This window comes from Lepidochelys olivacea (genome assembly GCF_965140295.1).
Source record: "Lepidochelys olivacea isolate rLepOli2 genome assembly, chromosome: 16".
Taxonomy (NCBI): Eukaryota; Metazoa; Chordata; order Testudines; family Cheloniidae; genus Lepidochelys; species Lepidochelys olivacea.
This window is the reverse complement of record NC_140426.1, coordinates 20,490,625-20,503,137: the sequence shown is the minus strand read 5'-3', so window position 1 is coordinate 20,503,137 and position 12,513 is coordinate 20,490,625. Positions and strand designations below refer to the sequence as shown.

Here is a 12,513-nt window from a genome sequence, read left to right as displayed (position 1 = left end):
ACTTCTAATAGTACTAAGAGAATGCCGCTCTCTGCTTGTGGACAGTTTGTGCCTGGAAAAAGAGGTTGCACTTTGTTGAAATTCTTCATGAATTATTCACCCAGCTTTACTTAGCTTTTTCCTATGCAACAGCTGGGGGTGGGAAGGGAGGTACCCATTCAGTCTGATGATGAGACAGCTTTGTTGCATCTTAGGGCACGAGATCAGGGATCAATGCCATGCACACGGAAGAGGTAGCACCTCTCCCTAGCCAGGCCTTATAGCCTTGAGAGGATTCTGATTTTAAGAGAAGCCACTCGACCAACTGGCCCAGACAGCCAGTTTATAGGCTTTACATTACTGAACTCTGCTTAAATATTGCATTCAGCCTAGCTGCTGAGTTTCAAATGCATGCAATGCTTGAGAAAGATCCCCCAGTGTCAGTTAAATCCCGATTTTACCTTCCACAGGATCATATGAATGTGAAAGCCAGATTCAGAGGCAGCTTAATTTAAAAAAAAAAAAACACAACCCTCTAAGGGCCAGATTTATCAGTGTCACTCTGTTGGAATCAGCTAATTTACCCAGCTGAGGATCTGGCCCACAATTCTGATACTCTTAAAATAAACATTACATCCAATAAATCGAGAGTAGGACATTATTTAACAATAAGGCTAAAAAAAAAAAACCATCCAACAATCCCCAATCCCCAGCAATGAGCTTTATACACCATTCATCAACCAGAACAGCAACTCAAAGGCTTTGTACAGCATATTCCTCTCACCCCTGGGCCACTGCTTACATCCGTGTCTTACCTCAAAGACTTCCTCATCCAGTATCCTGGTTCCAAACACAATGATGCCGTTGACGTCAATGATGGGGTGGTCGCTTCGGTCCAAGAACTTAGTTACCTTCTTTTTACAGTCCAGAATCAAAGTGACGTTTTTCTTCTGTACACTGATGGCTATTCTGTGCCACCTGTGAAATAACACAGCCCGCAAGCTAGTTAAACAGAGCCTTCTGCTTTCATTAAATGAGCCAACAGTTTATAACAACTAGTTTGATCATGAAAGGATGTTGATATAAAACTACAGGCCAATCATTGTCCCCAATCAGGGTGAAATTCACTGATGGGCAGAGGGCCAGTAAAAGGCCATGCATCACTTAAATCCCCAAAAGACAGGAATTCACACGGCTGGGGCAACAGGGAGGACCACTTGGCTCCTAATCCATCAGAGTGGGAATCTCCCTTGCACAGTTGTGGAGCGCATTGGGGGGAGAAGTGGCCCTGGTGGAGCCCCAATTTTCCCCTCGTCCCCCTCTTCTATCCTCCTTAAGCCCAACACTAGGTGATTTACATGGACCTTAAGTGTCACACAGGTTTGTTTAAGCCCTTTGCACAGGGGGAATGTCATCCCTGTAGCCACAAGTCCCCACTGACTTGAAGTGCCTAATATTTCACTAATGTTCAAGGGTTTTTTGCATACCTGTTATTTATATGGCAGAATGGAAGAGCTCAGTTAGCAGAGACAGAGCACTGGTAAAATATATATATATTTATAGCACACACATCTTATACACACTTAGGTGTTCATATAGGTACTCATATAGACTGATGATTGCTTTTATCGTGCACCTCACATTCTCAATACACGACGCTGCACTTACTTGCCATCTGAGAGGTTAATGCCTCGAAAGAGAGGATAGTCTTCTGGGCCTGGCTTCCCGGTATGGTCTTCGTACAGGAATACAGGAGATCTACCCATCTCCATGCCGATCTGCTGGATCCCTTGCTCATTGTAAATGGAGATCAAGAAGGACTGACCTCCTTTCTTGGCTTTTACAGTGGACAGAATGGAGAAGTCCTCAGGAAAGGCCGAAGCTGAAGTGGAAAGGCAAAGGAGTTAGTTGTTCTTTTGGATGTGATGGTGTGCCCACAATTCATACACCCTACAACCTGGTGAACAGAGGAGAAACCACCAGCGATTGCTCCTCCTTCCAGATTTGTCCATATTAGCAATCCCCAAACTGCTGCCCATGGCAGAGAGGTATGTCAGTGCTACCTGTGGATGGGAACAACACATCCTATAGGAATGTGACCTGCAGCCTCCATTACCACTAATAAGACACTTAAATAAATGGCAAAGTGTTGTGTACGGATACCACCAGGATTCTAACTTGATAATGAAGGAGTACAATGGCTTCAGACAACATGGAGCTTCAAAGATTCTTGCGGGGGGGCCCGCTCTGAAGGCTCAATTGCTCTACCCAGTCACACAGCTCATTGTGATTAGGAGCCCTTATGTGATTAAGCTAGGGTGACCAGACAGCAAGTGTGAAAAATCTGGACGGGAGTCATAGGCGCCTATATAAGACAAAGCCCCAAATACCGGGACTGTCCCTATAAAATCGGGACATCTGGTCCCCTTAGATTAAGCCCAGGGAGAAGACAGCAGAAAATTTGGTGAAAAGCAGCTCCCATGGCAAAGAGTCATCTATTCTAAGGGCTCAGTCAGTCTTCCAGTTCAGCAGTCAACCTTACTAGGGATCATTCATTAACGATCAATGAGCCCTTTTTGGCCTCCACCATTCAAACTACAGCCACACCACATTCAAACTCCCATGCTAAGTAGAGGAGGGCCTCGATGTTGTTGGATGGGAGACCTCCAGTGGGAGACTAAGGTGTTGCTGCTGCGAGTGATGGGTGTAAATCTGTAGCTTTTATGCCACTTAGTTCCATGGTAGGCCCTGGAACTTCTTGGGAGACAAGATATGCTGTGCCATAGGATCCAGAGGTTGTCTAGAGACGCTCGAAACTCAGGGATTATTTTTACAAAATGTCCCCTGTTAAGTAGACACATGCAACATATTAGGTGCGTTGTTGTTTTGCTGGGGCTTTTTAAATCAGTTTTTGTCTATTTAGGCAAGAACAGAGCATTCTGTGGCTTTGGCTCACCGCGTTAGCATGGGCAGCAAAAATTTAAAAGCAAAAATAAATCCAACAATAAAATGGAGACTTTGGTTTGACTGAGCTTTGAAAAGCGAGGGGCAAAGATGGCTTCTCATGCCAATTGTCCACAGGGATACCGTGGCCCATGTCCTCCTGCACATGGGGATTAAAGTGTGATTACAGGCAGGAAAGCGAGCACAATGATATTGTGGGATCCCATCTTTATTCTTGCAAAGCCCATGTTGTAATTAAGCCCTGGAAACAGGGCTTCAGTGGGACTGGAGTGGTACATAGACTTGATCCAGTCATTTGGACAGGGGTGTGTGTGTTCCATCCTCAGAGACTGCAGATCAATTTAACCCAAGGCTGCAAGGCAGCACATGGGAGTTTTCTAACTGCCAGAGATGTATACGCCTTATGGCATCTGAAATCCCAATTGGTTTGGTTTCCTGCCTCTCCCTCCATCAGCAGCACTGCAGATTCTACAGATGAATCCAAATTGCAAAACCCACGTCCACCTCCGAAAATTAATTCCTCCAATATGTAGGGGGCGTTGCTAACTGAAGGAGGGTTTGTGTCACTTCTTCCGATTATTATCGAGATAGGGGCTGCTGAAATGTGTGTACTTCTGTCATCTTAACATGTTGTATTCTAACAATATAACAACACTTGCAAGGGTATCTGTCCCTCGGGCTAAAGCCTTCAAAGAAGGACGTAATTGTCCTCTTGCTCCTATCCACTGAGGAAATCTTAAGTGAAGGAGTGCCAGAATGGAACAGGGTGTTGCTGTGATGTGTCGTGTGTGTGACGTGAACATCTCTGTGTAGTACCTGGCAGTGTCTGAGGAAGTAATAGCCCTGTGGCTAATTTTTTAAGCTGTAAATTCACAGCCATCTAAACCACAAAAAATGTTAACCCAAGTGTCCAGCAGCTTCACACAAGTTTCCCTCCCCACCGTAGGCTTTTCTTAAAGGATGCCCCAGGGCTGAATGAGGGATTTGACCTAGTTAGGCTACAGTGGGCCTTATTCAAAGTGTGGGGAGTGTATCAGACCACAGCAGGGCTTGTTGAGCGCAGAGGCAAGGAAGTCATATGAGAAAAGAACGAGGAGTACTTGTGGCACCTTGGAGACTAACAAATTTATTTGAGCATAAATGTGTTAGTTTCTAAGGTGCCACAAGTACTCCTCGTTCTTTTTGCTGATAATGACTAACACGGCCACCACTCTGAAACCTGTCATAAGAGAAAGAGACACTCAGATAATTTTCTCCACTGTCCTGGGGAATTTGCATCTGCCAGTTCCTTTGCATCAAACTCCTTTCATTCATTCATTTTCATTTCCTTTAGCACCTAACCCCCACTCTAGGTGCTCAGCCATAATCAGAGTACAAAAGAGTAAGTAGAAAGCCACCAAATCCACAAAGAACAGCCTGTAACAAAGGAAAACAATTACTGTCCTGCAAGGTATGACATGAAATTCAGCCCCCAGGCAGAGGTCTGCCCCCTGCACTTAAATGGTCCTGTTCAGCACAGGAGTGTCACCAAGTCCACCCAGCTGGTGTCTTCACTGGAACAAGGGCAGTTTATTCCAGCTGAGGATCTGGCTCAGCTCAGGAACATCAATCCTTTTGGTAATACCGCTGCAAGTGGATACCACTGATCAGAATCTTGAAAAGCAACTCAACAAAGAATATGGGGCCAGATCCTCACCTGATGTAAAGGGGTGCAGCGGCATTGAAATCAAGGGTGTTGCACCCAAATTACACCAGCTGTGGATATGGACCAGGAGATAGTTTTCCCTAAAAGTACCTAGCTGTAGATAGGAAGTTGTTTCCTTGCACTGTTACGCTGGTTTTATGCCAGCCTAACCTCACTGACTTTAGTGAAATTACACTAATGTAAAACCACTGTTACAGAGTGGAGAACCAAGCCCAGTGCTTGATCTCAGTTCCCACACTTACGTTAGCTAAGACATGGTCCCAGAAATGAAGGTATGTGATAACTGTCCCTTCCCTAGGATGACTTATGCTGTCCCTTTCCTTCTGCCTGTATACTCCTATCACTGCTGTTTCAAATCAAATGCAGACATGTTCCTGCTTACAATTATGGAGAACAATTTGGGGTCTTTTATGTAAAATATGTCACATCCAAAATGATCCATAAAAATGGAGAATTTCATTATGAATCCTCCGTACAGAACTTTTCAACCTCAATGACTTGCCAACTCATTAAAAAGCTGCTTTTAATTTACTTTGTATTATTATGATTATTATTAAAATGTCTCCATGGCAATGTGGGTTTCTCAGCTCAAATAACCATCATTGATAAATTATGGTTGACATGACTCTGTTATTGCTCTGTTACCCTGGCAAAGTAACAATGCATTTACTGTCATGGTTAGAAATGATCCAGGCTACCCAATGATATGTGGAGGGGGTTACGTTCAGAATGCAATAAAACTAATAACAAAATAACACATAGGGCGTGATCCAAATTCTATTGCAATAAATGGAAAGACACGCCTTGACTTCAATAGGCTCTGGGACACGCCTTTATACACCATTCTACATTTTCAGCAATGCTCATGCTGAAAGGTGTTGAGCACCCATCTCTCCAATAAAGGGAATTACACCAGTAATGAATTTTGCCCATTGTATCAATATCCCCTCAAGGCTGAGTGCCACTCTAGCTCAGACCATTATAAATTGCTTTTGGCAGCACGCCAAAACTAAGTATTAATGTCCCCATTTTACAGATTTCAGACCACCCAAGGCAAACGAAGGTAACCGTTTTCTAAGTAAACAGGTCCCACTCTCTCAAATTATTGTCCAACCGCCCTTAGGTGATACGGTCACCTGATCCCACTGCCCTGTGAGAATCATTGACCCAATGAAAGCAGGATGGAAAAATGAACGTCCCTCAGCCCCAAAAGACCTAAAACCCAATGGCTGGACAGCATCAGCAGACACCTATCCCTCATAGGCACCTTCCCTCATAACGTGCCGGATTTGGCACAGGACAGAACATGATGGGGATGCACACATGGTAGCCTGTGTGCTGTCCAAGCAACCGCATGAGAACAAACCGTTGTACAGATGGGGCAATGTCCATTGAAATATCCCTGATCTTCAACAGCTCTTTTCAAAGGCCATTGAAGGGGGAAGGAGTGGGGGATGGGCACAAGTGAGGCACAGATTATTCCTCTGCACTCAGCCATCTCCGGGCTGGAACAATTAGTTGCCAGCGAGTAGTTCGGCGACGGCCTCTTCGGCATGCTCTGGCATTTCACTTTCCGGGACCAGAACAGATCCACATTCCACCACGGCAGCCTGGCGTTTGGAACAAGGCATAATAGGTCTGTGAATGCCTGTTAGGGTACTTTGCCTCCACCTAACATCCATGTCCCCTGATCCCATATGGCTGTCCCTTAACACTGGTGCATGAGCACTGAAAAGAAACAGAGTGGCTGTAAACACTAAACACTGGAGATTCCTTCCTTTCTTCCCCTCCCTCTCCCTCACGATATCGGTGTCAAATGCAGTCCGATAACGAAGAAAAATATCTTTTTACAACCACCAGACTTGAGCCTGTGGAGTTGGACTGGGTTCTTTCCTTCTCAGAAGTCATGGTCAGTAATTAAGGCCAAAGTAGACCTTTAAGTGACAACTGTTCAATCTCATAGTCTTCTAAATATAGCCTCGGTGATACCTGGGAAGTTCCCCAAGGAGTTTGCAGAGGTGTAACTAACTGGATCCTAGTAAAGAACTCTGCTGATTAACCTGGAAGGAAGGAAAACATGGAATCATAGAATACCAGGATTGGAACGGACCTCAGGAGGTCATCTAGTCCAACCCCCTGCTCAAAATAGGACCAATCCCCAATTTTCTGCCCCAGATCCCTAACTGGCCCCCTCAAGGATTGAACTCAAAACCCTGGGTTTAGCAGGCCAATGCTCAAACCACTGAGCTATCCCTCCCCGCAACTGAGCTATCCCTCCCTCCACTTGCTCACTTTCTCTTAGCCCTGCTGGCTCTGTGGGGCTTAACAGATTAAAAAGCAGGCCGAACTTATTCTGTGTCACCAAAATCAGCAGATCCAACTCTGGATACCCCCAAGTACCAGATCTGTTGCATAAGAAGATACCATTTCTCTCATCACCTTTCAGAGTAGAATGGTTCTTTAAAGGCCCAATTTAATCCTTTGCTATTAGTGCGTCTGAGGGGACCCTGGATTTTTCTGGTGTGGTTCATTTTCCTCCTAGAGGAAATGTCCTGGCTATCATCTAGGGTGTTTCACCCTTAAATATATGTGCACAAATAATGCAGAGAATGTTAAGTTTGCAACAGGAATGCAAATTACTGCATTTTTGTTGCTGCTGTTGAAAGACTATGTCTCCCTCTGTCTTTCTTGCACTCGCATGAGGTTGGAAGAAAAATGGTTTTGCAAGGAAGTTGAAGAATTTATTTAGGGAGCTGGGGAAAGATCACCTCAGCAGATCTCCTCGCTCTTGTGGGTTTAAAAGCACAAATGCACTTTAAAAAATAAATCTGCTTTGTTGGCTGTAACTACAGACGCAGAATGGAAAGCCCATAAAATTACCGGCTTAAAAAAACACAAACTTCTAATTAGCACAAAATATTACCTGTTTGCCTAGAGCCCTTTAGAGCGGAAGGGGAAAGCTATGTTTTAAAGGTTTTTACCCACACCCACCCATTTAGTAACATGAAATCACAAAAACCTCATTTCCCATGGTAAATTGCTCTACAATTACTTCATTGTCTTTATATTTCCTCTCACTCATTTGCTGGGGGCACCTAAAGTCATATCTAGTTATGGGGCTGATTTGAGACAACTCCTAGATCAGAGGGAAGATGCTGGCATGGAGTCATGGTGCTCTGGAACAGTATCCAGGAGACCCAGTTCTTAACCTCTCTTTCCCTGCAACAGACAAAAGGAAGCCTTTGGAGAGAGAGATGGGGACGTTAGTATGTCCTTGAGTGGGAGCCAGCCCTTCAAGTGACTGAAGAGCTGCATTGGTGGATGCCAAGGAAATACCCTCCAGGTCTTATCAGCTAAGAAGGATGGTGGATGAAAAACAAGAATGAGAGGAGGGTAGGTGAAAAGGATTATAGTGTGGTGGGGAAATATAAAGGACTCCACCAGGATATCAAAATCTCTCCTTAGGACAAGAGAAAATTGTATTAACAGGCCAGGAATTGCATTATTCAATCCCTTTGCTGCATTGGCCATGTGCATTCACTGCCCAGAAGATCCCGTTCACCTGCTTAAGCCCAGAGTCTCTGAAAGTGCCACTTGAATTGCACAGCATGAAAACCTATGAAAGCCAAAACCCACTGTGCAGGGGTTAGAGCAAGCTATTATGCACACTAGAAAAGTGTCCTTTGAATGTGGCTCTTGGATACAATGTCCACAGCTAGGGAAAACATTTTACATTATTCCAGACTGGCGATGACATTGCATTTCTTGGCTTGAAAATATTTAGGCTTGGAAGAATTAGATTTTATCAGTAAATGTCGATAAACATCCATTCCACCATACACACGCAAACCGATGAAAAAGTATTTCCATCAATAATCGAAATTTACAGATAGGCAAAGTAACAAAAATACTGCTTGAGAACTTATGAGGGTTTGTTTTAAGGATATTAACTTTGTATATTTTGACATTGTGTTTTAATGGTTATACAGCTTTAACTTTTTTAATTTCTATGTCTACTCTTATTAAATAATTTATGGTCTGACCTCCCCGCCCCCTGTCCCCATTGGCCCTACAACTCTGAAAATTTAAGTCAACACAAATTGGAAAAAATGCTTTAAAATAAACATCCACCAAAATTATTTTTAAAAAAATCAAATTCTGATAAGCCCCAAAATATCCATAGAGCCCTTCTTTAGCTTTTACTCGTTCCTTATTCAGGAAAACGTTCCACTGACTTCAGTGGGACTTTCCATGAGTAACAGCTAAGTAGCAATTGAGTGAAGGACTTCTGGATATGTTCCACAGCAATTAAAGAGGGCAAGGCCAATATCCCCACATTCAGCCACTCACCACAATATTGTTATGAAGACAGGAGTACAGAGGCATGAGCGGATGGAATGATTACAGTGAGGTTCGAAGGGGAATAACTCAGATGCAGTCAGCAAGGTCTTTTCATCAATGGATAGTGTTTCTCTTTTAACAAGAGCTTAATAGAAGCAATAAGGATTCTTTGGAAGCTTTAAGAAGCAATAAGAAGCTTTGGATCAGACCTTAGGTAAACAGAACAGCTCCCCATTGCTGACCCTGGGTGTAGACTCCAACCCCTAAAAGACATCCTCTGCCGTCTTTCCGGTACCCAGGCACTTTTTGCTCCCCAGTTCTTGTGCAAGACAAGGTGGAAGTTAAACTCCAGTTAATCCCTTATTCACCAGTGAGCCCTGCATTCTGTCATATGAGAATAATAACAGAATTCCCAATATCATTTTAGAGTTTGCTATCAAGCAAATCCAGCTCTACAGGACATGAGTGACAGTCACACCAATAGGACTGGCTTGCATTTAGACCAGTGAAATATTGGGTGTGATAGAACTAGCATCTTCATTTAAAAGGACTGGTAGTGGCATCCCATGTTGCCATTGATTTAGCTAGTGGATTTTGTATCAAATCTTTTACAAACTTTTTGAAGGATGTATGTATCGGTCTCCTTGGATTAAGGATTCCACTGCATATGTACATGCTCCCACACAGACACACTTTCCCTCCTACTCGTTGTTAGGCTTTATGCAAGGAAGATGTATTTCTCAGTGGATGATTGCGTTAATGTTCATGCTGCTATTTAGCCCATCTGCCGCTGAAATCCACATGACACCCTTTATACAAGCCAAGATAAACACAGCGGGCTAAATTGATCCCTGGCAATTCCAGATTCAACCTCTGACATGAATGAGAATTTGGTCGGAGTAAGGACTCAGTAAAACCGGAGAAAAGGCTTCACTATACAGAAGATGACTGATCCAGCAGTTAGGCTGCTAGCCTGGGACTCAGGATGTCAGGAATCAGGACCTGCAGCAGAGCCAGTCTCTGGGCAACCTGAGGAGCACCGCTGGCCTGCAGTAGGCTGCCCAATTGGCTACCCCACCTGACTTGTTGGAGGAGGCAGCAGACCAACTCTCAAGTCCAGCACCAGTTCAGCAGCTGCTCAAAGCATCTGCCCATGGCTGTGATAACTCCTGTGCCTGCTTGTTCCCAGCTTTGTTCCAGTCCTGCTCCTGCCTTGTCACTCCACGTAACCCAGTTCTGACCCTGAGCTCCAATTCCTGACCACTGACTTTGGCACTCACCCTTGGTTCTGACAACTGGCCTCTGACTCCACTTCTAACCCTGGGCTCCAACTCCTGGCTACCAGTTCTTGCTCTGACCATCAGGCATGACTCCTGCTCCAACCACTGTGCGTACCATGCACGTCCCGGACACAGGAGACATGAGTTCAATTCCCTGATTCATCACAGACTTCCTATATGAACTTAAGAAGTTGTAGGCACTTGCTCTCTCTGTGCCTCCATTTCCCATGTGTAGAATGTGGATACTAGCACTTCCCTCACTCGTGTGGGTGTTGTGGGGATAAATACACTCACGGCTGTGAGGCACTCAGATACTACAGGAAATTGGCCCATATAAGTACTTTAGCTAGACAGTTTCGGCCCTAATTCATTAGCCCATTTTTCTTTAAAGCAAAGACCACATGCTCTCAGATTACAGAAATTTTTGTTTTTGAAATGTAATGAATGCTTCATCACCTAATGCAAAATTTAAAATGTGTCAGAAGTGTAGCTGGTTTTTAATGAGCACCCTGCTACTCACTGGATTTATGGGGGGTAATGCCGTTTTCTTTTTATAAGAAGATTCTGATTAAAATTTAAACATTTCTTCCAATAAGAACTGGGACTCACGGGGGGGTATTCTGATTTAATGTTTGCACCTTCCAAGTCTCTGTTCACAACTGGATACCACCCTGAGATAATGAGAAACACCAGCTTGTTAACGGAGATGGGAACAGATGTAATTAGCCCATGTTTGCATGTTCGCTGGATAATGTAGCACCCCTGTTCAGATGAAGTGAGGAAAAAATGAGTGTAGTTATTTTAACATTATTAGATGATTAGACAGTCTGTATCTCCCCAAAATAGTAGACTATTTCCCTTCCAAACACACACAAAATGAAAAAACCATGCATTGTTTCAAGTGCAATTCCAGAACGTGGGGGAAAAGATCAGATAGTTTTGTAGGCAGTCCCAAATCAAAAGGTTACACTTACCAGGATATAACTGCTTTGTTGGTGCACTGAGCTGAGCATCTTTTGTTACTCGAAAAGCAACATCTGCACCTTTTGAAGATCTTCTGCTTGTGCAAAAACCTGTTGTTTTAGTGATACCATCAGGTAAATTATGAAAATCTAATACCTTCAAGAGATCTGCAGGTTCAGCTGCAAGAAAAGAGGAGAAACCAGAATTAGCAGGCAAAAGTATCCATGTTTGCAAAGATCCATTATAATAATACTAATCATCAATAATCGTTTTAAACCACAACAGATTTTTTTCTAATAATTGTATAGCAAATACATTGCTAATGCTATCTGCAAAATTAGAATAACAAGCTGCTGGTTTGAGATGCTAATTCACTGCAGAGAGGAATAGTTTAGGCATTTATACATGTATAAGAATAGCATCTACATTCACACTAGTTAGGATAATGGGCTTATCAATAATCAGGCTTCAGTGTATTAACTGGTCGTGGTAGAAAAGAGTTCCGGTCAGGTACTGTAGAACCTAAAGAGCTGTCTGCACTGTACGTCTGTGGTATCACTCGAATGCATATTCTGTGCATCTTCAAATCTGGAGACAGACCGCTCCCAATGTCAGCTTGAAGCTGGATGCCAAATGCCTGGAGTGGTCTCCACAGCCTTGGTCCAACTGAGTGACTCATCCCTCCAGGGCTAACTCCTCTCTGGTTCATCTCTCTCCTTGCCAAAACCTCCGCCCTCCCCTCCAGTGATAGAGCACAGGGACCCCCAGAGATTCCAGCCATCACTCTCTCTCCTAGAATGATGTATTTGTCTTCCCACTGTTATGACTTAGCACCCAACAAAACCAGCATAAAAATGGCCACACTAGGTCCACCTAGCCAGTATCATGTCTTCCGATGGTAGCAGCCAATGCCAGGTGCCCCAGAAGGAATGAACAGAACAGGTCATCATCAAGTGATCCTTTCCCGGTCGCTCATTCCCAGCTTCTGGCAAACAGAGGCCAGGGACACCATCCCTGCCCATCCTGGCTAATAGCCATTGATTGGCCTATCCTCCATGAAGTTATCTAGTTATTTTTGAACCCTGCTATAGTCTTCCAAATGTAGCCTGAAAACGTCTACAGGTGCTACTGTACTGAGCACAATCACGTTCATTTAGCGAGAATTGTGACACTGGAGCTGTGCACATTTCTGTAACAATTTAAACCAGGCAACACTCATGGAGTTTTAGATTAGGTTAAGAAACCTGAAACTCAAGCCAGGTTTGTCCAGACCTGCAAAAC

At 43.9% G+C, this 12,513-nt stretch overlaps 1 protein-coding gene across 2 annotated transcripts in view; it reads right to left on the bottom strand.

The window, feature by feature from the left end:
- Positions 1-12,513, bottom strand: part of COL5A1 (collagen type V alpha 1 chain) — a 248,110-nt gene that overhangs the window by 179,899 nt on the left and 55,698 nt on the right. For both annotated transcript variants that reach the window (XM_084649659.1, XM_084649658.1), the window contains exons 2-4: positions 11,244-11,411; positions 1,648-1,861; positions 795-957 (exon numbers count right to left, since the gene is read on the bottom strand). In XM_084649659.1, coding sequence (XP_084505785.1) covers positions 795-957; positions 1,648-1,861; positions 11,244-11,411 — 545 coding nt within the window. The remainder of the gene's footprint in view (positions 1-794; positions 958-1,647; positions 1,862-11,243; positions 11,412-12,513) is intronic.